General features: G+C 48.7%; 1 protein-coding gene across 12 annotated transcripts in view; it reads right to left on the bottom strand.

Annotated features, from left to right (window-relative positions):
• Positions 1–27,440, bottom strand: part of CYB5RL (cytochrome b5 reductase like) — a 225,896-nt gene that overhangs the window by 86,467 nt on the left and 111,989 nt on the right. For all 12 annotated transcript variants that reach the window (XM_069642144.1, XM_069642137.1, XM_069642140.1 and 9 more), the window contains 2 exons: positions 17,491–17,676; positions 3,611–3,762 (listed from right to left, as the gene is read on the bottom strand). In XM_069642144.1, the coding sequence (XP_069498245.1) occupies positions 3,611–3,762; positions 17,491–17,676 (338 nt within the window). The remainder of the gene's footprint in view (positions 1–3,610; positions 3,763–17,490; positions 17,677–27,440) is intronic.

Here is a 27,440-nt window from a genome sequence, read left to right as displayed (position 1 = left end):
TAAGTGTCCAAATAATGCCTGGCATTGGTTTGGTCCTTTCCTAGATTAGCACTGGTTCACAGGATTCTTCAGGGCCTGCAGGGTTCCACCTCCTCCCATTGTGGATCTTCTTTCCCCCTCATTATACTCATGTGGTGTGGCTCTCCATGACTGCTGTGTTTGCTAGTCACATGATTGGAAGAAGGAAAGTGGGCTGATGCTTTGAAGGCACCCGTCACGTTTTTTAGGTCAGGTAGCACTGTTAACACTGTCCAGTGATCTGACTCTCTGCACCTTCGGTGTGTATCGGCACTCAACTCTACTGTGCTCACACAGCTCGCAAGCCACCCATTCTCTCGCCTGTCTCCAGCTTCCGTCAGCAAGTGAAGTTATGCATTAATGGGTTTGCAAGCCACCAACCCACTTTACAGTCAGCCCTCCAGACAAGCCGGCTTGAGAGCCTCTTGCTTGATTTTTTGTATAATGTCAGAAACTCAATGATCCTCGGCGTGCAATAACATTTTATGAGATTTAAAGCATTTTATACTATCAAAAAATGTGGTGCATCAATGCAGTACTGTGTTCATTCAAAAATACTTGAAGCTTCAATGTAGTAATGATTAATTCAAATTTCCAATTGACTGGAATTGTAAAGTATTTTAATACATAATATACAGTATATATGTGATATTTAAAACAAAAAGATATTATTTGAATACATATATTGCTTTGTTTAGTTTTCTAATTCTTTCTCCATCTTTTACCCTCTTTTTTTGTCTCCCACAACTCCTTTCCCCTCTAAACTCTTACCTCATAGGGCCTCTATCTCCCTATCATCTGAAGCAAAGGGCAGACGAGGACAAGGACAATTCCTGTTTTGGCCTGTGATGACCTAGAAGGGCCCAGTGCACTGTCCGAGGTTAAGATTAATTCTAAACCTTCCAGCCATCATCTCTTTTGTTTTACTGTAGTCATCCCGAGTGGGACGGGTGCGCCCAGGCGTGGGTCCCATGTCTGCTGGGCCTGGAGACCCAAGCTACTCTTCAATGATGATGCCCAACGAGGCCGAAACATGTTTGGGGAAGCTTGTGGCCCCATGCAGAAGGGATGTGACCAAGCACTTCGGGCTGGTATGCCCCTTTTGGGGTGGGACCAAGCCTGATTTGCATCAGGTCTTTCCCCTTTTGTAATGGCTTGGCAGGCGATGAATGATGGTTTGGAGTGATGTCCAAAGCAATGCCAGAGGTTAGGATTAATTCTAAACCTTTCAGCCATCACCTCTTTTGTTTTGAAGGACCTAGAAGGGGCCAGGACCCTTACACTTCACATCTCAGGTAAGCCATATACCAATACCATGGGCCTCATTACGGGTCCGGCGGTAACCCTGCCAGTGCTACTGGCTGGTTGTCGCCAGACCTGTAATAATTTACCGGCATCTGACTTCCTCATTACGAGTCTGGCGGCCCGGGAAGTTAGTTGCCGGCAAATTGTTAGTCCCCATTCCCAGGGAGTGGGGACACAGGAGGACCGGCACCAGACATGGAGTGTGCCGATCCGGAAACAAGAGTGCCAGTGAGCTTACCAGAACCCTTGTTTCCGGACCAGCAAACTCCTAATGAGGCCCCATGTGTCTCACCCGCTTATTCCACAAGCCATTCCCGTCATCACCAGGCAAAGCGCCAAACCCACAGTAACATGGACCCCACGCCACAGGAACCTCATACACATAACCCACTAACCAACCCAGACAACACTGCCTGGGCGCAAAAGCTGATGCTCATCAACACCTTCTCTGCAATCTCACAATCAACCGAGACACAGGCATCATCACCACCCTTGTGGGTGTAATATTCATCACTGAAACCTAGCTGACACCTGCCTCTACTCACACCCTGAGAGTCCTCACCCCGTTCAACTCAGAGGATGAGCTCACAGGCTGAGTGGAGGACGCCCCATCATCCACATGCAATCCGATCCCTGCAATTGGCCACCACCAGCTCCTTCAAGGCATTCTTCTGAGGTGCCCCCATGCTGTCCACAAACACCACCATCACTATCAACCTCATTCACACACCAACTCAGTTCTAAACATTTCCCTCACACATGTCAACAATATCTTCCCTGCGGAATGCACCCTCCCAGGCAACACTGCCACCAAGGGCCATAAGGTAGGCACTACTCAACTGGACACAATGAAACTCAAACCAGCACACATGCAACCCAACGGCAACCCCACAGACTTCATCTTCACAGTCTTACCAACCTTCCAGTACAACACACCCCATCTCTCAATTTGCAGAGTCACATTACCATCCACCACATCACCCAAACCAACAACACCCAGGTCTATCAAGTAGACATCCTGATCCTTCCTATAGATCCTTCCCTCACATAAAACCTGATACACGTCACCAGCGCCTGGTCACAGATTCCCACAATTAAAACAGAAACACCCTCCTAGAAGCACTCACCAGCACCATGACCTGCCGCCATTATTATTGAGGTATTTATTGAGCGCAGACCTAACTTTGGGAAGCAACGGAGCGCTTTATAAGTCATAGGGGGGAGTACACAGTGAAGGAAGCAGAGATACGTGGAGCGGGGTGTTAACAATGTGGGAGGGCATGCAATTTGGCAGCAAGGGATCTACAAGCAACCAGAGAAGGAAAGAGGGGAAGCAGATCCCCTAGTCTCAGGTTAAGGAGTGAATGTGTATGTGGACCTAGGTGTTATCGAACATTACCACACATCTCACAGTAAAACAGCACACGATCAGGCCGAAACCTTCTATTCCCTGTGACATGACAAAACTCAACATCAGCAAAAGAGTCATCCAAAAACATGAGAAAACCTGGCACCAATCAAAAACCACATTTGCCCAAAGTGGATGAACCCTTAGGCTAAACCACAATTACTATAATGGCTCTGGTAGATGCTGGAAAGGTTGCGGTAACAAAGGTAGTGTGAATTTCACTGCATAAAAAAAGAACAGAAAAAGCAAATGCATGCCATCATCAAGGCTATTTTTGTGTCTGGTTTGCAGTTATATCACCTGGAGCTCCAGTGGAAATAGTTATATACTGCATGCGTGCTCCAACAATCAGGATTTTCATACAATACCCCCAAGAGAAATACACATTCTGAGTACTCTTTCAGTCATAAAGAATTTCCTAAAATATATTCTTCAGCTACAACTGATCTCTGGGAATAGCTACTAAATTGGTGAGCATCGCCCTGCCCATGCCACATAAACAGATAACTGGAACGCTTGGCAGTGGACTAACTAACCAATTCACATAGGGAGTAATATCACAAGTGTAAACGATAGCCCTGCTTATATATCAAAGATGGAAGAGGATGGACAGTATGAGTGGATATCTATGCAAAGCAAGATACCACTTAGTGAAAAAGAATGAAGGACATACTTTGAAAGGAAAAGCTGAAAGAGAAGGATACTTGTTTTGTTGGGATGAGATTAAATGCCGACTGAAATTACAAGATGAAAAATTGAACTTGAATGAGAAATTTGTTACAATATTTTGTAAAGAAAAGGTTAGAATCTTAACATTATCACTTAAAAGAAGTCACCACTACATCTGCATTTGTAAAAAAAAATAAACAAGCAAGGTACCTTAATACAATGTGCTGGCCCAAAGTCAGCCCTAGGGTCCACCCTCTGGGCAGTTCAAATCTGTACTGGCAGGTGTCATCCGTCAGCCGTTCCACTGAACACAGCTTGAAAGCAGTAAACATCTCTGAATCAATAATTGCTGCATTACTGTCCTGCAAAAACACAAAACTAAATATCAGACTCAGGCTCGAGGAAGGAAACATAGCTCAAACATGCAGTTTCTGCAAATGAGATTCATGGGAGTGGAGTGACTGCCTGAGTGTCGTAACTGCACCAAAATCTGTAGCAGAAGGGGACAAGAGGGAGCGGGGGAGGTGCAGGGGAGAGGGAGGAGGTGGGCTGTCAGTTGAAATGCTGGAAAATGGTAAACATATCTTAGACATTATTTACAGGATTTTACTTGTGAGAGTACATTTAAAAGAAAGTGTGGTGAGTAAAAAAAAATAGGTATTAAGGTATTAACTAATACATTTAAATTTAATATTAATGTGTTATAGCTTAACATAAGCTTCTCACATGACATAAAACATTCTTATTACATTTAAAGAGATTATACAATGGGAAAAGAAAATACAATTTTGTAGTAATATCAATAAGAGGAAAAAAGAAGAAAGAAAATTTTGTTAAACACATCATAACCAGAAATGAAAAATAGAGATATCTGAGAAGTGTATAATTAATATATTAAAATCAACAATTAATTATATTATATCTCTTACATGTTCTAGGGAGAAAAGAGTTCTAAAAAAAGCAGTTGCTAATAGAAAAACGTATTAATTCATAGCTAAAACGCTAACAAGAAATGAATGTACATAGGCTGCAAGTTGACTATATACTTATGTCCAATAGTTTCTCTACATTCTAACTAACTAATACATAACTAATACACAATATTCCTTTGTGGATGCCATTTCCTGGAGGAAGAAATCCTCTAATGATTAATGATAAATGAATACCACCATGTGTACTCAAAGCAGAAAAAGACGTGAGATATATATATGTATCAAGTGAGTGGGTTATGATGATACCACATGTAAGAGGGTAGGAGATGTTAGTAGAGAGACCTTGCGGGGCCAGGCCAACCACCCGCTTTATGATGCAGGCCCTGGCGAGTCCCTGAGGTTCTCTACCCCATCCGTAACTTTGTGTGTAAGCCATTCTCTACACCCCTGAGCACCTTACAGTGCCAGAAAGGTTGAAGAGTCTGGCAGAGCGGCTGAGAGGAGAGGAGAATGTGGAAAGTAGGGAGAGAAGAGAAGGAGGGAGAGAGCTTGGTGGTGTGGAGAGTGATGAGAGTAGGAGAAGGGTAGGGGAACGCAAAATGAAAAGAGAGTCTCTGTTCAGCTCGGGGATCAGCATCTAGATTGGTGAGTAGGGTAGAAAAGAAAGTGGCAAAGCCTTGTGGCCTGTATACCAAAAGGAAAAGTCAAAGATGGCGAGAGAGGTCAGGATTAGAAAAGTAATTCTCTTCCAGAGACAGATTTCCAACTAAGAGGTTTACTCTGAATAGGGCAGAAGAGATAACTGCAAGGCCTCTGCCTCAGCCATGTCTCTTATTCATTGCTATCATTTTGAAAGTAGGAGGAACCAAGTCTTAAAAGGTAAGTACAGTGTCCCCTTTTAAAGAAGCAGTTTCTTAAGAATGGCAAAAGTGTCTCTTTCAAACAACAGCTTCTCATGAATGGCAAACGTGTCTCTTGCAAACAATAACTCATTTGGTTCACTGTGCCGGACTCAGCAGGTTCCTGTGCAAACAATATGTCTCATACCACCTAGCTCTTCCTAAACTTTCTTTGTACTGAGTTCACAAAAAGGCCTTTGTTCAAATAAGATGTTTCATATAAGATTCTCTTAAGTTCTTTGGGTATCTTGGTGGACCACCTGATGCATTTGTCCATCAGAAATCCTCCTGTGGGCTTTTCAGGTTTCTGGATATACCCCTTTGCCAGACGTAGGGTGTCAACATAAAAGAAAAATGGGTTTTGTTCCCCATCACAACTTCAAATGCCTGGTTTCCTAGAGTTTCAGCTATACCTTTCTACTATGAGTTCTGCAAAGTAAGTAGGTTTCTTTCTGTGATTTTAGTGGACCTCCTGGTTTACTCCCGTGCCAGGAATCCTTAGTAGGTTCTTCAGATCCCCTGGTATGCTACCATGCCAGATATCTTCCTATAATTCAAAAATTCTTAATTATCTCCAACTGGTATTCTGTTTGCCAGGACTTTCTTTCATCAGCTGCTTAGATCCTCTGGTGTACTCCTCTGCCAGTGATCTTGTCCCAATTTGTTATGCTTCCATATACTTGTAGTGGATTGGCTGGTATACACCCCTGCCAGGAATCCCTTTCTGGGGTCTTGCAGATTCCCTTGTATACTTCTCTGCCAGTTATCTCTCCCCCAAATGTTCACTGCCTGATGTACTTCTTTCACGAGGAATTCTTCTGAGTGTTACTGTGCTTCAATAGAGCACAGTTGTATGAATTCACTGTGCCTCTTCTTCATTGGCTTGAGATAATACTTGTTCTAACTTTCCCCACATTGACATCTCATACATGGCGACTTGTGCAAGTTTTGTCTTTAAATCTGTTCATTCGTATTAATTTGTTTGCTCCAATTTTCCTTATATTGACATCTCATACATGGAGACTTGTGCAAGTTCTGTCTTTGTACTTTACTTAACTAGTATTCAAAAGTTCTTGTTAGCTTACATGCCTGTCGGTACGCCCTGGGTCCCCCAATGCATCTGGGCAGAGTTGCTGGTGTCTTGCAGCGTTCCCAACCCGTGGCATGTTGCTGCGACAAAGCTCCTTCTCTTGGACGACTTCCCTCGCACTGCAGGCCCTTCTCCAGTGCTCCTGACCGCTCTGCGTTCCCAACCCGTGGCACGTTGCTGCACGAAAGCTCTTTCTCTGGGACAGCTTCCCTCGCACTGCAGACCCTTCTCCAGTGCTCCTGACCAATCTGCGCTCACCCGCCGGCAAGACTGCTACTTCTCTGCACAACCGTGGCTCTAGTAGCTTTTTTGCAGCAGCCAGTCCTCCGACGGTCCTCCCACAGTGCCCACAGCGTCTCTCCTAGCCTCACGCCACACCGGTACGTGATGGCAAGCAGCTGCCTGAAAGTTCCTGCCTTCTCCAGCACAGCCTTCTCCCGGACTGTGTTCTTCTCCAGTTCTGCCTTCCTTTCTTGCTCTCCTCCTGAACTAGGACAGCATTTTAAAATGTCCTGCGCACTTGTGCTGCATCAAAACAACTAGTCCACATGTTTACCTTTGTGTTTCTTTCAGTCTGCATTAACTCCTTCTTCCTCCTCCTCGGCTCAGTACTTGAGGCTTTATGGGAGTTGGAGTGCATAGGAGATCTAGGTTTTCCAAAGTGATATTGGCTATGCTTTTTAGTTGTGAAAACATTATTGTCAGGGGATGTTAGATGCGTGTATGAGGTATGAATGGTATTTTGCATAGAGTGATTTTTAGGAAGGGATTTCTGGATTTTACAATGGTAGGGATTTGTATAGTGGCAACAAGCCATCAAGAATTTAGGTGGTCTTCTTCCCCAGGCCTAGGAAAGGAAGAATACTGCGTCCCTCCTAATTGGGTCACCACCTTCTCCCGACAGCTGCCTCCTCCCACATGATCCTCTCTCATAGTACTACCCCCAGTGCCAGGATCAGATAGTGGCTGCTGTCCCCTGGCCATATGGGAGGAGATCTTTGACAGGGAAACAGTGATGAATTTGGTGTAACTTTGGCATGGTGACTGCTAAGGACACACAATTATTTAGCCACATCAATTTGATATCACACCAGTGCTAGCTCTGTGAGCAGTTCTAAAGTATGGTGGAACTAATTGTTATTGATGTGTAGGTTTACCGTCTCCACAGCTACCATGTGGAACAATAGCGAGGATTCTTCCCCTTTTGATTTCCCAAGCAGGAAGGTCCACCCTTCCCCCAGGGCAAAAGAGCTTCCCTGGACGTCTCCTGGGAATGGTGATTCAGAAGCAGTATTGACATAACAAAGCCAGACACACAACAGGGTGCTGATCACTGGAATTCCTTTGAAGGTAGCGGGCATTTGAAGGGGGAGAGATTAGAGGAGCCAAAGAAGAAACGTAGGCCTGAGAAGGGTCTGACCATCTTACTTTCTGTTAGGGGTCTCCTCCTTCATCCCATTCATTTACTGTAAGCAATGTACTCTGGGTGCAATGTCATATGGCAAAGGGCACTTGTTAGAAAAACAGGGATTTAACCCCTTAAAGCAGGCCTCCTTTGGCCTGATCCCCTGTGACAATTTTCCTTTAAAAAGGACCACTTACTCTGATTCCTCTTCGTACCACCAAGGGAAGACGGATACACTTTTGGACATCTGTTCGGAGTGCAGTCCATTCCAGGCTCCCCTGCTCTATAGGTGAAAGCAGAAGGCATCCAAGGCAGAGGGGAGCTCTGTCCCCCAACCATCTCCAGGGGACAGTGTGGCTGGGTGCTGCAGGAAAAAGCCTCACTGCTACCTGTACTGTAACAAGGTTCCTGTACACTGGAGTTATGGGATCCCCTGTAGGTGCCAGCAAAACCGTCTGGAGTGGGAGTGTAGAACGGAAGGACTCAGGACCTATGGACCCTGAATTGGGCTTCTCACCAACCCAGAAGTCAAGGAACAGCACTGAGACAGGATTCCTCCATAGAATTGCTTGTAAACTACACCGACCCGTAATTCACCTGCCTGTCTCAGCTCATCAACCCAATGTAGAATCACTGCCTCAGAGAGCTCCTAGAAACCTGTCTCAACGTCGTTGAGCCCCCAAAGACAGGAATCTTGTACTTTGAAGAGGCCCTGTGCCCTGGGACCATAGTGACTTTTAAGGCCCCATTCTTTACCCTTTCCTTCCAAGAACATTGAACATTGACATTGATGCCGAATCTGGGTGCCTGAAAACCCCTGTTCATCTCTCCTATCACAAGCATCTGCATTTTCTGTGTTTCCTTTTCAGGAGTAGGCCTTTTTAGTATTTCATAGTAAGTTGGTAACATTTTTATTGTTTAATTAAACATTTATATATTTATAGAACATTGATTGGACATTCTTTTATTTTGGGTAATTGAACTAACACTGTTTGGGTTGATAATGTAATCAACTCAAATCCCTCCTGAAGATATAGCTTGGCCTCGGCCTTCATTACCAGTCAAGGTGAAGGAGGAGTACCTTTCGGGCTGTGACTGTTTCACCTTTATGATCTGGATCACCACGGGTTTAGTAGTTGCATGGAGCTGAGAAGGTGGTTTAGCCACTACTCATCTATGTACTCCATACTCCAGCAGAGCAGCAGTCATTTTGTTATAGCGATAATACACGTTGTTTGTTAAGTGCTCTTGAAATGTGACCAGCTTAAAACTGGAGCAGATCAGGTTTATGAGTTGCGATGCGTTGTGGAGATGCACGTTCCATTCCAATGTTAGGCAATATTGTGTGACCAGAGCATGCTCAGCAACGATGTTGCATGCTTAGGTTAGGCATCACAGACTGAACACAAAATCATCAATCAGTACTGGGGAGGGGCATAGCACTGTTCATGTGGCATTGCTTATCATGCGTTCTCTCCGTGTGAAGATTCAGGTCCATGAGACTCAAGTAAGGACTAATGGCTACATTTGTTGGCTGGCAGAGCCTGGATCATGGCCAATGACATTGCCAGAGGCAGTGCAGACCATGGTAATGCCCTGGGCAGAGTGGGCAGTTGTCATGGCCACAGGACAGGGCCAGAAGCCCACTGACCCACTATGAGAGTAAAGTTTCTACTGTGCCTGGATTCACACAAGGCCCAGTGGCTGCTTTTAGTGGCCTGGAAGGACCTGAGACATGACTCCAGGCGCTATTGCCTGTGATTAAAGGCTAGTGGCTATTATCCCATGATGGCAGTAAAGTAGCCAACGGGCCTAGTTGCAGGCCAATCCCAGTGGCTATTTTGGGTTGGCAGGGTCTGGAGCACGACTGTTATGAATGAGCTCTAAATTAGTGATATCATTGATGATGTTATATGTCATGCCATAAGAGATGTAATATGAGATGTTATCTGTGATGTCATCAATGTGCATGCATGAGCTGTACAAAAGAGGGCTCAAGGGGGGCATGGCCTGGAGCGCCATCAATGAAGACGCTCCTCTAATGGCCTCCGTGGGACACCCGCTGCATCTGGCCTGAAATGCGGCGATATCGCTTAGCCGCACTGCACAAACTACTGAGGTGATTTGTGACAGCCTGGAGCACCTGTGGTCCGCTCCCTACACACCCCCGGGGTGGCTGATGGGTGTTTGAGGCGAGTTTCTTCCCCGCGGCTCGGGGGACCCAAAATGGCGGACGGGACCGCTTTGCTTGGGGGCAGCTGGAGAAGGGGCGGAGAGAGGAACGGTGCCGGCCTGCCCTGAAACCATCGGCGGCACTCGGGTGCCGGGCGAACGCTCACCCACGACATCCAACGATCTCCAGATCTGCTCTCCGTTCCCCCCCTGACCGCAACGGAGCCACGGGGCCCCTGCTCCGCTCAGTCAGTCTCAGCTCACCTACAACCCTCCTTCTCCGGGCTGCTGCTGCTGCTTCTTGAGGACGTGGAGCCCGACTCAGAGCGTGCGCTCTCTCTCCGCCGCCTGTCACCCAGTCGGGGACACCCTCGCGGGCTCCACCTGGCCCCCGCTCTGACCCCCCCTGGAGACGCTGAAGCAGCCCGCAACGGCAGGCCGACCTAAATCCGGCCGCTCAGCCTGTGTCCGCGCTCTGCCAGCTGGGGCGCTCCTCGCTCCTACAGACAGGGCGCACCGGAGTGAGGGCCTGACCTCTCCCTCCCCACGGGAGCCCGGGAGGCGTGGGTGCTGCTCCCCGCATACACCTGGTTGGCTGGCCTGACTACATGGCCCCTCTCTCTTCCCTTCTTCCTGGGGCGCCCCGGCCCACACCATGCCATAGCTGCTCGCCCTCTGAGTGAAAGGCGACCCCCTCAGCATACAAAGACCCTTGCCGGCCACGTTGGCAGCTCTCCTTTGGCCTCCTGGAGGGCTTAAGTCAGCAGTCTGGAGACACACACAGGCAGTCCTCTGAGGGGGCACGACCCCTGACAACGTATGAACCCCTCTGCCGGTGAAATTTGCTGGGGAAGGGCTTGAAGGCCGCACTTTGAGCAGGGGCAGGAGACCCACCCCTGCGCAACAGTTGGCAGCAGGAACTTCCTTCACGGAGACCCTAATGATCGCCACGTTTTGCTGCTTCATCAAGTGACACAATCAGCACCCAGCCTGGAGACCCTGTGCCTTCTCAGAGGGACCCTAACTTGAGACAGAGGTAAGTCCCGGGGGGCGCCGGAGTTGCTCCCCCGGCCTGCATGCGCGACTCTTGAACCCTCTCCCCCCCTCCTCTCTGGACACTTGCTAGGGCGCCCCGGCCCACGGCCATGTTTTCTGCATACAAGCTTAGCACCCACACCGGCGGTGCACCTTAACTCACCTGAAAGGCCCTGGGCGGCCTCCAAAGCAACCTGCCACTAAAGATACAAGGCTCCCCGCAACCTCCGATCCAACGACTACGAATAACGCAATGCCCAAGCAACCGAAATCCACCAAGACCTCGGACATAGCGGCAAAGTTAATGTCATCACACAAATCGAAGAAACAAGACCCCCACGACCCCTCTTCACTGGAATCCCTAGACAACAAGGGACCTCTGGCGACCAAAGAGGATATCCGTGAATTCATGGCGGACATTAAGTCAGAATTCCGGTCCTGCATGACAGAACTCACCACCAAGCTAGAAAACACTGACAAAAGGGTGTCGGAGGTGGAGCAGAGATTGGGAGAAGTTGAGGATCGCACCCAAGACCATACTTCTACCCTAATGGAGGTCCAACGCTCAATTAGACTCCTTCAGGACAAGTGCGAAATCATAGAATACAAGCAGGAGGACTTGGAAAATAGGGCCCGACCCAATAACCTCCGGGAAATTTGGCAGAATATGTGGCCGACTTTTTTCAATCCCTCCTCCCACAATTGGAGAAGTCACAACTTCTTCTAGACCGCACCCGCAGACTGCGTCCCCACCGCGTGTCAGATGCCCCACCAGATGTTATCACCAGGGTACATTTCTTTACCACGGAAGCCATCTCAGCAATTGGCTGCTCCAAGGACAAAATCACTTTCCAAGGCGCCCCCCTCCAAATTTATCAAGACCTCCAGAAAAGGTGACCCCTCCGTCCGTTAACCATTTTTCTTCAGGATCAACAAATCCGCTACAGGTGGCTTTTTCCCACGGCCTTACAATTCTCCTACAAGGATACTTTGAGAAGAATTAGCCACTTAGAAGACGCTGAAAAGATTATGCACCCAGATTCTCCCATACCCTCGCCACCACCAGTCACTGGGGCGGCGGCAGACTCAGACCCTACAGCCTTCCCCAAATCTAAACAAAGCTCATGGTCAAAGGTCCCAAGATTTAGAAGAAGGAAACAGTTACGTACAGTTCTGCAATGGAGCCGTCGACACACCGAAATCCCACACCCCAAAGTGTCCCCGGAGACATCCATCACCTACAGGAGCACAGATGATCCCTAATCACCGGAGCAGCGGGCCTCACCCCACGGCCCATGCCCAGTCCCAAGGCACAATCCACCAATGAGTCCTTGGAACAACCCGCTAAGACTACTTATGGTTTTAGCCATGTTGGCTACACACTGTTCCATGGCCCCGTTGGCCAGGGAGGTCCCGGGCCCACAAAGAGTCCCCCCCGCAGTTAAATCTTGGCCCTCCCGTTGAAGGTCAAAGCAAAAAACTCGAGGGCAGGTTAATGAATGGCAACACATCCTTCGACATGCTGACTGTTCCTCCTACATCTCCCACCCCCCCTCAGAGCCCACCAGCTGTGCCAGATCCTGTCCCGGAACATCAGGCCCTGAGGTTTGTCTCCCTATCAGTGGCGATTTTAATGGGGACCCGGACTCCGCGAAAGACAAATCGCATCCACCCTCCTCTGGAGACCTCGCTATAGCACTGGCTCTCCTGCAGCTATTCAGGACGCTATAAGTGGTGGAATCATGGAGGGTACTCCACCCCTCCGAAAAGGACTTCTCCTTTTATTCCTATGTTCACAGAACATTTTCCAGAATAGACCTTCTCCTAGTATCCATGTAAATTTTCACATTCACCAACAATGTCACTATAGGCTTGAGAATCCTGTCCGACCACGCCCCAGTTACCCTAGAAATCCGAGTGCAAGAGCCATCCGCCCCCAACAACGCAGATGGACATTATATGTCCTGATACTCAACGAGATGCCCCTCAGGGATGCTATCGCAACCACGATCAACAACTTCTTCAAGGAAAACCCTAGCAAAGACACCTCTTCTAACTAACAACTGGGACGCAATGAAGGCAGTGGTGGGGAACTGATTGCCCAAGGGGTGGCCTTCCACAGGAAAAGTTGACAAACCCACCTGAGCCTTGAAGAGGAACTCGAAAGAGCAGAGAAGATCCACAAGGAGAAAGGTTGGTCCCCAAAAACTCAACGAGCTATGTAGCACAAAAGAAGATAGAGGACCACTATGCCGAACACACTGCTCACCAAATGGCAAAGGCTAAACAGTTTAATTACGCTAAGAATAACAAGGCAAACAAATTGCTGGTGGCCAAACTTGCCAAGGCCAAAAGGAACAACACAATCATTGGTTTGTGGGACCAACATGGCAAAATCCAATACGCTAACCAAGACAAACAACGTCTTGCAATAGCCCACCTGACTCAGGTGATGACTGCCCCAGTACGAGGCATAGAGGAAGAGAAGGAATACCTGCGGAACGCAGCCTGAGACTCTTTGGAAGCACCAATAACCAGCGAGGAAGTGGATGAGGCAATAAAAGCTCTTAAATCTCGGGCCCCTGGCCGGACGGCTACTCAACTAGGTTCTATAAGATTTTTAAGCCCCAACTATTAGCACCACTAGTACAGTTGTTCAATTCATTTAGAACCACAGGCGCCATAACCCCTTCCATGCAAGAGTCAATTATGGTCTTGCTGCCTAAACCCGGAAGCGATCCGAGATACCCTGCCTCATATAGACCGATTGCCCTACTTAATATAGATGCCAACATCTACTCTAAAATTCTAGCAACACGCCTATCCCAGATCCTGTGGAAATAATCCATGCAGACCAGAGTGGTTTTCTGAAACACAGGTCCACAGCTGATAATATTTGTAGAGCCCTAGACCTGGTAGAGCTTGCCCCCCGAGACTCCCAAGAATAAGTGCTCTTGGCACTGGACGCAATCAAAGCATTTGATAAAGTAGACTGGACCTTTACGAGGCTCACCCTCGAAGCCTTTGGGTTTGGCCCGGAATTCTGCACTATGAAACTGACTAATAACAAGGCGCCCAAAACCCTTCTCAGAATCAATGGCACCCTCTCCACCCCCATCACCTTGACCTGTGGAACCAGACAGTGATGTCCATTGTCACCGCTCCTTTTCGCGCTGATCATAGAACCATTCGCCCAACGGATCAGGCTGAACCCCCTGGTCAAGGGCCTTCAGACGGGCACCTCGCACCACAAACTAGCCCTCTATTCGGACGATGTCCTACGGACCATCACAGAGCCTCGCTCCTCTCTCCCTCAGGCCCTGGCCGAGATAGAGAGCTTTGGAAAGGACACGGGATTCGCCATTAACTTCTGGAAATCAGCAGCAATGGAAGTGGGATTGACCCCTGAGGAGCGGGAAACCCTAACCCCACTATGCCCAATCCAATGGAAGACTACCTAGGGCTTCAGATACCAGCTAACCCGAAAGAGGTCTACAGTGCAAACTTTCCCCCACTATTCACGGAACTGGAAGCCGACTTAAAACGCTGGGCGACACAAGAAATATCATTAATGGGCCGAATCACGGCCTGTAAAATGAACCTGCTACCGAGATTCCTGTACGCTTGCTCATCACTCCCAGTACCAATCGCAGCACCAGCCCTTCGAACATACAGAGGAAAATGCTCCAGTTCATTTCGAGGGGGAAAAAAGCCAGAATCCCTAAGGCTACGATAATAAGTAATGCAAAGCTCGGCGGGCTCGGGGTCCCGGACCTACAGAAATACCAGATGGCGGCCCAACTGTCTTGCATCCAGATATGGCAAACGCTTACTAATCGCCCCAGGTGGGTGGACCTCGAACAGGCGCAACTACCTCTTCCGCTGCGCTTCCTTCTACACGTTCCACCTCCAGAGCGGCGACGGTGGCGGGAGGTACTGGCGGCCACCAAACACACCATCTCTGTCTGGGACAAAGCCCTAAAGCAAAAGGGGATCGCGGTGGGACTCAGCCCCTCCTCCCCGGTGTTTCTGAACCCAACCTTCTCGCCCGGTTTGTCCACCAACAAATTCAAAACCTGGATTGCAGGAGGTCTGGAGACCCTAGGACAACTTTTTGAAGGAGGACAACCCTACACCTTTGAACGATGTAAATAAATCTTCCAGCTTCAGGAAAAGGACAGATTCACATACATCCAGCTGCGTCACTGGTGTTCCCACCCACAGACTCGCCAAGCATGCCCCCCGCACCCGCACAGCTAATGAATTAACTCTTAAAGAGCTCCCGGCCAGAGGGAACATTTCTACTCTATACAAACGTCTCCAAAAGGACTTCCTAACCTCCAAAGCCGGGTACATGGCCCAATGGGAAGCGGATCTGGACGACCCCATAGAGGACCAATTATGGGTAGACATCTGATCCCGGGCCCACTCTTCTTCAGCATGCATCACAAAGAGAGAATGTGCATATAAAATCCTCCTGCGCTGGTACTACCCTCCCCTAAGACTCCACCAAATGAATCCCACGCTCGACCCGAAATGCTGGAGAAAATGTGGCCAAATAGGGTCCTTCTTTCATATGTGGTGGTCCTGCCCTAAAGCCCAAACCTTCTGGAAACAGTGCCTGGCGACCATTGCAGACATTACCCAGACAAGGCTGCCCTTAGACCCCGAACCTATTCTTCTTGGAGTCCCAATTTCCGGAATCTACCAAAGATCTCGACCCAAAGCCAAACTGTTATCTCAATGCCTACTGGCGGGCAGAATCGTGGTAGCCCGCACACTGCCCGGAAAACTGTTGAGGGCCCTCTTATGCCCTTCTGGTGGGTGAAAGTCTGGGATGTACTAATCGCAGAAAAGGTGATGGCAGCCAGGGCAGGTCTCCTTCACCGCTTTCAAAACATTTGGGGCCCGGTCTTGGACTTTGACCAAAACTTTCCAGCCCTGACCTACAAGCCCCAATTGGCTCAGAGGACTTTAAACGATGGGGACTTCCGGCAGGGGCAAGAGGAGGGGGGGGCAGCTTTAGGGGACTTAACAACCAGAGGGAGGCAGGGGAGGGCAACAAACCGTACGGCTCCTACGATGCATGTCATGTATGATTGAAATTTGTATTGTTATAACCTGCCTGTTTTAAACATTTTTTTTTTAAAAAGGGGGCTCAAGGTTGAGGTGCCATAGCTTTCAATACAGAATTTCAAGGGTTTTGTTGCGTCAAACCATCACCTTATTGTCAGTTCGACTAAAATACGTTCAATGAAGTTCAAGGATTTGGTTGCATTGAACTGTTTCAGCTTAACTCTCTCTTTACTAAATTTGGGGATCCGCAAATCACCCTCACTGGGTCCGAGCTCTTAGACAGGAGACCATCACTGGATTGTTCACCCTCCATGACCCTTAGAAATATGTCAGGAGAGAGTCACATGATTGTTCACTACACATGACCTTTACAGGTATGCAGGAATGCCCAGGGGATAGTCACAGGTTTATGTCTTCTCCCACCATACCCATATCAAGGCCCACAATGGGGGTAGTAACAGAGGTCTTCTTGCCCTCACCACTCCTACCCCCAACACCAACAGGGACCTCAAAACAGAGAGGGAGCTGGCCTAGACCTATAAGGTGAACACACTTACGATCCATTTAAGCTTCCTAGCCAGACCTAAATAACGTAGGAAAAGAAGCCTCTCCCATATGGGAGCAACCTTGCAACATTTCAAAGCCCCTGATGACCGAGAAAATACATTTTCCCTTTGGCACTGATGCCAGAGGAACAATTGCACATTGTGAATTAGTCCATGGTAATCTTGCTTTTATAAAGACACTGTCGAACAATGAGGAAGTAATTTGTGCGGAACATGCAAGCAAATTATCAAACAAACAATATTCTCCCAGCATTGCAGATTACAATTTTGCAAATTCCCTGTGACAAAGAAAGTTTAATGTATTCAACAGCTTCCCATGGTTACCTGATGATTTTCCAGCTTCCAATTCACACTCTAGGAGAGCATAAGGACCCATACTAATGCAGGCAATGATTGCAAGTTTTCCAGGGAAAGGGAGGTAGACTCTGCACCTGTCCATGACCCTCCTGGAATGGTGGCAGGCTTTAATGTAATCTCAGACAATCCATATATCCATACACACGTCGCCCAATGACAAAACAGTAGAGCCTTCGGTATGCAGGTATCCTTAATCACCTTCAGCACCACCCAAGGTGAGGGCAACCCTACTATAAAAATTAGTTAGTTCAGTCTGGCAGTGTGGGGTGCATAAGTAGGAATTGGAAGAAGGAGTTTGGCAGAGAGTGATGAGAGAGAGAAGTAATTTGAGGAGGGACGGAGGAGAGAGCTGGAAGTTGGAGAGGGAATCTGGAGTAGGTTGGATGAAGATAGAGGTGTCATCAGAGGGAGGAGAGTTGTTGGGAAGTGGTGAAGCAGTTCATAAATGGAAGAGAGGGAGCTGGGAATAATGAAACATTTAAATAAACATTCAGATGACATTTGGCCCAGATGTAACCAAAAGACTAAACATAAAAAGTATAGATGGAACATGCTCACCTTTTTATTTGTTTCCTTATTGGTCAAATAATTCTTATCATTTCGCTTCTTAGCCTCTTCCCAAAGTGCCAGTTCTTTCTGGTATATATCAAAGATACAAGGTGTACATCCACTGCCACAGCATTGAGAGGGAAGGGGTTGGACAGGCTTCAGAGATAGCCAATCATCACTGCTTTCATCCATTTCCTAGGAGACCCATGAAAGAAAAACACACAAGCTTTAGTTCCAAAGAAGCATTTTAGTCCTAGAAACTATTGTAAGGAAGGTATTAACTGTGAGACAGAGACAGGCGTCCACAGTTTAAGGGTGTTTATTGAACTTCAAAAAGGGTATCATAAACGCCTATCTAATCCTAAATCTAGATATGGGAGCAAGCTATGGCCATCAAATAATAACACAGTCCTAGTGGTGTCTTGTCAAAATAAAAAGGGCCTATACTAAAAAACCCATTGCCAATCCCTACCTCTAAATACAAATAGTGTGGGGATTAATGTTATGCAAAAGAAAGAAGTGTTCAAAATGATACGTCAGGATGTTCAGGCCGTCGGCCTCCCTTGCAAATGTTTTCAGCATGGGACAATGAAATTCACTCGAGCGTAGCACAGTCTCTGGCTTCTTTAGCACGAGGATACAGTTCAATCATTAGCATCAGGGCCTTTGGGCGTAAGTCTCCTTGCTTCTCAAAGTCTCTTCAGTCAGAGGGCCTGATACAACCAATTAAACAAGTTATTTTCCTCTTTAGAGTTTAACAAGTATTCACTTTGGGTGATTCACTATTCACCCCGGATTCCCCTTAGCCGGGCTCAGATACCTTTAGAGCAGAGTTTATCACCTTGGATCCCCCTCATCCTGGCTTAAATCCCTTTGACACAATGTTCGTAGGATATTGTTGTTCGGGTCACTCATGGTTCCCCCCGGATCACCCTCAGCCGGGCCGATCCTTTCAACACAATAAGTCTCCCTCAGCCGGGCTCGGACCAATGTCAATTTGACATCAAGTATCAGAGACTTTTGAATGTACACAGGGCTTGGCTTGACCTGTTGCAGGACCACTTCAATTTCACAATTCTCTTTCTTTTAACGTTCATAAGTTTTCAGTTGGATACCTAACAGAGACTTTCGAATGAGCACCCATGTGGCACCGGACCACTGTCTACAGTATTGTATCTTAGCCTCAAAGTTCATTCACTCATCTGCTGTTTTAATTATCTTGGCGTCACTTTCCGCATACGCTTCATACACCGTTCTCTTCAATCTTCTTTATATAATGTTGCTGCTTGCAACCTTGGTTTCCACAAAGACTGGTCTGGTATCAGTCTCCTCAACGCACTAGCTGTGCTGTCTTCACTGGTGCTGCTTTGTTGTAGGAGCCAAGGACAGTACCACGGCAGCATAAACTTCTCCCCGCCTTGATTATTGACGTGGGAGAGCCCGGGTACCTCCGACACCCAGTGCAGGATTCTTCAGCTTTGATTTCAGGTCTTACGTTTCCTATTCTCGAAGGCTCTTGAAAGCTAAAGTCTTTCAGTGAAAAGGTCAAGGGCACTTGCCTCCTTGCAATCCTCTTCGGTCTTGCTGTCTTCCGCCTTGTATTAAACTGCCATCTTGGAACTGCTGCTTCCTCGTGTGCTTTGCCTTCCTCAGAGTGTGCTTTCGCGCTCCACCTTTTATCTATGTGGGGAAGTGTGATGGAAGTCAGGTGTGTGTAATGTTCAGTAATTGCCTGACCATTGTATTGGGACGTGTCAGGTATATGGCTCGGGTGTTAGTCCGGTTTTCCTCACAGTGAGTTGTCCGGGGAAAAGTGTTTGTGTCAGAAAAGGGGGTGGGTGTATCTCTAAGTATCATACCTTGTAGGATGGGGTAAAGGTGTTACAGGGAAGGGGATACCGTGTCTCGCCATCCAGTGTCCCACGTCCACTCCCGAAGACCCCTCATCCAGGTGATCAACCTGCACTGGTCCATCCCCAGGAACTGGATGCAAAAGCAATGGCCGTGTCCTGGCCACCTGGATGACAGATCTCCAGGGGCTAGCGGGTGAGACACTGTCAGGTTTCTCACACTATAAAGTTAAAAGTGTTGAGTAGGACGTTAAGAAGTACTTGAATTCCCAATTAACATAGTCTTGCCATGAAGAATGTATGTTTTGGGAGCAGGTAATGGAGAAATAAAGACTTTGGGATGGATGTGATCATCTGGCTGATATCTGCGTGTTCGAGGGCTCTACAACTAGTTGTCGCCTCAGTGTATTCGGGAGCAATTCTATGTCTAGTCAGTATAATTCAGAGTTCTGTCACTGCATGTCTATTCAGTGTATTCAGCGGCTCTCCCAAGCGAAACGGGCTGTTTACTTGACTGCCGATGTTGATGGCTCAGAGAATTATATCTATTTGTCGGATTACCATCACCGATTCTAACACTTAATGCATGGCCAAGGGGCTGTGTTAACTGCAATGAAATAAAAGGAGCATATAAGGAGCTGAAACGTTCCAGCAACATAATCCAGGAATATCTGGGGGGCAGACCTCCAGACAACCAGAGACAGAATAAATGCAACCCTGTAGGGAAAAAACTTGATACACCCTTTTAGAGGATAACAATGTTTTACTTCCAAAAAGAAAAATACATTTCAGCAGAGGCATTCAAACTCTACTGTCACAGTATGCACTGGTTAGTTCAAAGCAGACATTTTAAAGGACAGCAACATCACTCATGACGCAAACAATATACAGTATGATGTCATCATTCTCCTTGGTGGGTCCCTATGCACATAATGTTGGTCATTATCGACTACCAGACGATTGGCTGTGGTTTCATGTGTTGATCTTCCTCCATGTGATCCACGCTCTTGTTGATTTTACACCCTGGCAACACAATTGGTTCATTAGATGAATAGACGACTCTCCCCACATTTCAACCATTTGATGTACACCTGGTAATTAGACATGACCTCAGTGAATACTCTGGAGGTCATGATAGCTCTATGAATTGCGAAGAGCTTTTTTCGATCCCAGACATTCTGGGGCTTCCATCATGCCTCCTCATCATTTACCTATATTTGTTACCCTGACCACAAACACCTCGTAGTACAAATCAAAGGGCCACCTGTCAGTGCTCCCCCCTTGACATCTGCCTCCTCCCAGGACTGTCCAGTATGGACATACTAATCAATCGGTCTCTGAGGGATTTAGGAGTTCTGGTAGTTGGCATCTGGTAGTTCAAATAGAATGATTGGGGTTTCGGGGTACGGGTGCTCTAAATCTGGCATACATGGCTTGACAGCTCCAGACCTCTGCCCTGCCTCCCGTGGGATCGTCCTTCAAGGACAGGCGCATCCCTACCCGTGCTTCGCTGTTCACATTCCTTTCACATTACATGGACCTGCAGTGTGAAACAATAACGGGTTGTGTCATAATTGATGAGATGACCTTCTAGGCTGCCGCCTGAGATGGGAGCGGGGAGGGGAGAGTGTATTCATGCTATGGCCTACATCTTTTAAGCTCAGGGGCTGGGGTTGACCACTCGGGGGCTAGCTTCCAACATGGTAGCGGTCGGGTATACATTCGCCGCTCAGAATACCTCATGGTTACAAAGCTCTACACTTCCTACAAGCTTCTGTATCCTGCTGCTCCTTCTATACACCCCTCCCCCCACCACCTTGCATTATTATTTATGGCTCTCAATCTGTACTGTTTAGCGGGACAGGGGAGCTAGGTATGCATGCTTCCCAACATTTCCAAGGGTTATTTTTGCTGGACTCTAAAAAGCTTAGCCCTTGCTAAGGGAGAGAGAAAGATAGATCCCTGGGCTAATCGCTTGATAGCAATGCATACAATTAGATTTAATGGAAAATTTAAATCTCTCCATATATGTTATACGTGTGCCACTGCCGAAAAACTAAGACGTTCAAACTAGAAATTCAATGCTAAGACATATTTAGAATCAAACCAGTCATAAAACTGAACCTGGGCTTCATTGATTGTATTCAGTCTACTCCTAGATCATGAAGCAGTCTGTTCAAAATGAACCACATTTGTGGTCACTGTGGCAATTTTACACAAACATAATCATTCAATGACTAATTATAGTACTTGCCTGTAAGTACTAGAACTGGCGGCACAATATGCCACTCTGTGAACAATCCTCAGGGCTGTTCGACCACTACATTGCTGATTGGCACAGATTAAGAAGCTCTTAAATAACAAAGAGGTCCATGAGGACATCAATGATCTTCTGCGTGAAAAAATGTGAATTAGGGTGGGGCTAAATGAACAAAGGTTAATACAATAGTTAAGAATCCTTAATTATGATTAAAACGAAACCCCACCAGGTTTGTCAGCCTTTTTTTTATTATGTTTACCGAAAGGGGAAAAAGTAAGCATTGTAAAGTGTTTTGCATGATATAACGCATTTAATTAACACTTCTATTCATTTGTAATTTTAAGTACCACACACTCCACTGGAAGGCTGCTTCAGAGTGTCTATAAAACGTGGTGGCAGGGTATACAATTTACAATTCTATGTCAAGACCGGAGGCAACCATTGGGCTTCTCTTTCTTTATTATAAGCACAAGCAGCTCATGTTAAAACAACAGTGAAAATACAAATATAGTTATTATCAGAAACATATCGGTTACTTTTTGAGATTACTGGATTCAATGTTATTTGATTGTACAAGAGATAGATTGTCATTCTAAAATATATAAACAAATGCATTGATGACATAGTTGGCATATGGACCAGTGTAGTGGAAGAACTATTATAATTTCTCAATGTTTGAACACAATAAACCGAGGTGGCGCTGTTGAGCAGCCCAAGATGGCTGCTTAGTTCTGGAGCTCTGTGCGGCTGTGCCGAAAATCCGACTGCATCTGCGGTCCACTACAACCTTGCAGTTCTATCTTAGCAGGCTTCGCGACTGTGTTCCAGCTGCCTTTGTAGCTCTGTTTTTGGCCCGAATCGGCTGGGGGAAGCCTGTGAACGGGGCTCCTCGCCCGGCAGGCGGGCGGCCTGCAGGGCCCTGTGGACGCCGCTGGCCCATTGCCTCCTCCTTCTTGCCGGCTCTCTGCAGCGGCGGCCGGTGGCCGTGGAGACCCCCGCCTGCGTGGAGTGTCTCCACTGGGGGACTGCGGCGTGTGCCTGGGGCCAGCGGCTCGGCCATGTCCCTTCATCTGCTGCGGCGGCCCCCCCCGAAGTGCGCTGCAGAGTGGGAGGACACCTGCGGGGCCTGCGCCGGAGCGCGCCCCCGCCTTCTATGAGGCTTGACATCGCTGGGCCGTGGTCCCTTTGCCTCCTGCGGCGGGCCCCCCCTTGAGTGAGCTGCGGCGCGAGAGGACACCTGCGGGGCCGGCGCTGGAGCGCGCCCTGCCTTCTATGAGGCTCTGTCATCGCTGGGCCGTGACCCTTTCATCTGCTGCGGCGGACCCCCCCGGAGTGCGCTGCGGCGCGGGAGGACGCCTGCGGGGCCGGCGCTGGAGCGCGCCCTTCCTTCTATGAGGCTCTGTCATTGCTGGGCCGTGACCCCTTCATCCACTGCGGCGGGCCCCCCGGGAGTGCGCTGCGGCACGGGAGGACGCCCCTTCTATGAGGCCTTGAATTCACTGGGACGTGAGGCGGCCGGGCTTGTGCCTGGCTCCACTGTGGACGCGGCGGCCAGGTGAGGTTCGGGGGGGGGCGTCAGCTTCGTGCCACCGGCGGTGCCCCCACTCTGGCCCCTATAGTCCTGTTCTGCGATCCCGAGAGGCCCCCCAGTCCTGAGGGGCCGCCTGCCCTGCCCTGAGAGCTACCCTCACCATCCGCAACAGTGGGGGCCACAGGAGACTCTGCCTGCTGCTTACTTCGCTGGACCTGGCCGCGGGGGCGCCGAACTGCGCAGTGACATCCCCCCCCGTGGGAGGGAGCTGGGGGTGTGGAACCTCTTGACTGGTGGGGGGGTAACCGCCACCTCTCTACCTGTGCCATCGGAGGCGCCTGCTCCTTTGGGCCGGCACCTTGACCCTTGATCTGCTGAGGGCGTCAACATTTGAACTGTGACGGCCGCACTTTTCGCTAGGGTCACTGCATGTGTGGCTGTGCCTGTTGCCTGGCTCTGCGGGCTCTCGCTCATCTCGGCCCCCCAACTTGTGCTACGCTTGCGCCCTGATTAGACCGTTGCCACGGGTGCAGAGCTTGGATTCGACCAGCGGCCGATCCTACGTTCCTCGCCTATACCGCCCGCGAACCCTGGGCCGCCTGAAGCAGCGCCAGTGATGCCCAACAAACCAAGAGGGAACTGAAAGGGGGGGCCATGGACAAATTCGCTAGGACTGTCCCGCGAACGGAATCTGGCCCCTCCTCATCTCTGCCGGAGGAATCTGACCCTGACCCTCATCCTTGTGCGATGGCCCCTGACTTGACCACCCTGATGGAGAGTATGGCAAAAAACTTTGCGTCATTCCATGAAAAACTGGATGACATTAACGCCAATGTTGCCTCTTTGAAAACGCGTGTGGACCAGGCGGCCACCAGAATCACAGATGCAGAGAGTAGAATATCCACGACTGAAGACGACGTATAGGTCCTGCAGAATACAGTTGCCTCCTTAACACGCGACATGAAAACCGTGAAGGCAAAATGTGACGACTTGGAATCGCGGTCCCGTAGAAATAACCTACGAATTATAGGGGTCCCTGAAAATGGCCTGAAGGGGCGCATGGAGGATGCAATTGAGACTTTGCTCAGGGAACTGCTTGGCAACCCGGATCTCTCACCTTATTTCACAGTGGAGCGAGCCCATCGCGCCCTCTCACCACGCCCCAGACCAGGCGACATCCCGAGGCCTATCATAGTTAGGATTCTAAACTACCGTGATAGGGATCTCATCCTTCGGCTGGCGCGTGAAAAGGGGGACCTGCAGCTGGGGGCCAATACCATTAGGATTTTCCCTGATTTCTCGATAGTGGTGCAACAGGAGAGCGCCAATTCCTTGGGGTCAAGAAACTGCTTTGGGAACAAAAAATACCATACGCTATCCTGTTCCCTGCACGGCTTAAGATTACACACAATGGCAAACTCTATTTCTTTACTGTACCTGAAGAGGCGGTGAAATTTATCGAAGCACACATCCCGCTCCATGCTCCAGACGGTGATCGCGGCGGCAAAGACTGACCTCACATATCATACCCTAAAAGCGGCCTGATCTATCTAGTTCTTACCTTTTCTCAACTGGAATGTGTCAATGGCAATACTGTACTGCAACCCCAAAAATCGACATCCTGTGACAGGTCGCCCGACATGGGGCTTACCCCTGATCCCTTGGATATTAATCTTCGTTCTTCGTACAGAGCACGGAATTGACCGAGACCACTTGCTACTTCATCCTTGCCATCTGATTCCATCTGTGAACTGTTGAATTTGTGATCTGACCTGTGATCCGTTTACCGCAGAACCTGACCTGACGGCTCTTGCCGTCCTATACGATGCTCAAGAGGCCGACCGCACGGCAACAGCACACCTCACTGTGATTGCAAGTTTATGTTTGGTTTGATATTATTGCTGGCTGGCCCCAGTTGGGCCAGCGTATGGGCATATCCCCGTTGGATAGTGTCCTCCGGCCTCCCTTGCCTAGGGAGTGTTGATTTATTGGGTGGCACCTGCAATGGTTCGGGTGGTGGCACATGTTTTTGGGGGGGGATAATTTCCACTGCAAGTTGGGGGTGGGCAGTGAGGGTGGAGGGTGGTAATGTTGGGGAACTGTGGGACTGTATTCTAAATGACAGGGGTGGATTGGCAGAACGCGCGACATCGGGGCACCCATGCGGGGGCTTCCTTAGATCACTGGCTAAGTTTCGACAGCGGTTGTGGGATGTACCCTAGTTTTCTGAAATGTCGACAGTAGTGATGTCCTGGAATGTCCGGGGCTTAAGCAACTACACCAAAGCTCGTAAAATTATGGCCTACGCCAATAGGCATGGCTGTAAAATGTTACTCCTGCAAGAAACGCACTCTGAGGGCCGTTTGGCTAGATGCATGGCTCCGTCGTGGGGTCCCAATAGATATTTCACCTCCTACTCGACGCGCGCCAGAGGGGTATTGACAATGATCCACAGGTCACTCAAGTTTGTACTCCACAAGAACTATATAGACTCGGAGGGGAGATATGTTATTCTGCATTGCGCAATAGCTAACAGGGAATACTTGCTGGTTAACATGTGGACTCTCCTGACTTTGTTGACCGGGTGGTAACCATATTATTGGGATATGTGGGAGTGCAGATCATTTGGGGTGGGGACATGAACTTTATCTTAGACACTACATTGGACAGAACAGGCATTGCTCCCAGAGTGCTTTCTAGTTCGGCGCGTAGACTCCTAGTGCACAGCGCGACGCTTGACATTCGAGACGCGTGGTGGGTAATACATCCGCAGACGCGTGAATACACTCACTATTCCTCCGTGCATGACAGCTCCTCAAGAATAGATATGTTCCTTTTGTCTAGTACGCTCCTGGGGAGGGTGGTTGAGACTCGGATCTTGGCACGTACCTTATCGGATCATTCACCTATCCAGTTGTCTGTAGATTAAGGAGTCCCTGCCCCCACAATCAACACATGGCGCTTCAAATCCTTGGCCCTGCAGGACATAGTATTCAATGGGAGATTCTTGCTGACATACAGTCCTACTTTGAGCTTAACTCGTCCCAGTCCACTTCTCTGGGGGTCCGTTGGGAGGCCTTCAAAGTCTTCATCAGGGAAATGTCCATTTCGAGGGAGGCGGGAGTACTTAAAGCTATAAGAGCGGCCCTTGCCCGCTCGGAAGCCAAACTACGCGACCTAGAGAGCGCGCACCCTACATCTGTTGACCCGGCCACCCTTTCTCGAATTGGTGACGAGCTCAGATTCTTTAATGAACAAGCTACCAGGGAAGTTCAATACTTCAGTCGCCCACAGGCGGCTCGCAAATATGGAGAAGGGGACAGGCCTGGCAGGACACTGGCTGCAGTGGCTAGGGGCGAATGGGGTCAAACACAGATCACCAGTGTTAAGGACAGTCTGGGATCGGAACGTTGGTCCGATCAACAAATCCTGGAAGTTTTTGCGGACTTCTACACTGATCTCTACTCCCAGCCTCCTGAACATAGCGAGTCCCAAATGCGTGCCCTCCTCGAGCAGATCCCCACGACAATCATCTCGCCTGCAACCAGAGACCAATTAGACTCCCCCATACTGCTGGATGAAATAGTTGAGGCAATATCCAATTTTCCCAAGGGTAAAGCACCTGGTCCAGATGGGCTGACGGCAGAGTTTTATCAGGAACATGTGGCCATTCTGGCCCCCAGGTTGCTGGAAGTTTGGAACGAGTCGCTCCGGCTGGGCGCCCTTCCTCCGACATTGCGTGAGGCCGTCATTACAGTCCTGCTCAAACCTGGGAAACCTGCTGATGAGTGTGGATCTTACAGGCCCCTCTCATTAATGAATTTGGACACTAAAATCTTTGCCAAAGTGATTGCCAGCCGCTTTCTCAATCAGGTTTTGTTCCTGGGAGGTCTACATCCCACAATATTAGAAGGCTGCTCAATGTCATGGCCCGCATTGACCAGGGTGCAAGTGCAGTGGCGGTCACGCTAGATGCCCAAAAGGCTTTTGATATGGTGTCTTGGAAGTATACCTGGTTGGTTTTGGAGACTATGGGTGTAGGGCCAAACATGATAGCGTATATTAAATTGCTGTACACTTCCCCGGTGGCAAGGGTCCGTGTTAACTCTCAGACGTCCGCGCTGTTCCCTCTTTCTAGGGGCACCCGACAGGGATGCCCGTTCTCCCCGATCTTATTTGCACTGGCAATAGAGCAAATGGCTGATTACATCAGGGAACGGCACGCGCGCAAAGGAATAAGGCTGAGGGATGCCCCGGAGATCGTCTCGCTTTATGCGGATGATGTGCTACTGTTCGTGAGGGAACCAGCTGTCCATCT

Source organism: Ambystoma mexicanum, chromosome 1q, assembly GCF_040938575.1.
Source record: "Ambystoma mexicanum isolate Mex_15411 chromosome 1q, UKY_AmexF1_1, whole genome shotgun sequence".
NCBI lineage: Eukaryota > Metazoa > Chordata > Amphibia > Caudata > Ambystomatidae > Ambystoma > Ambystoma mexicanum.
Note: the sequence above shows the minus strand (reverse complement) of the source record. Positions and strands in the feature narration are given on the sequence as shown.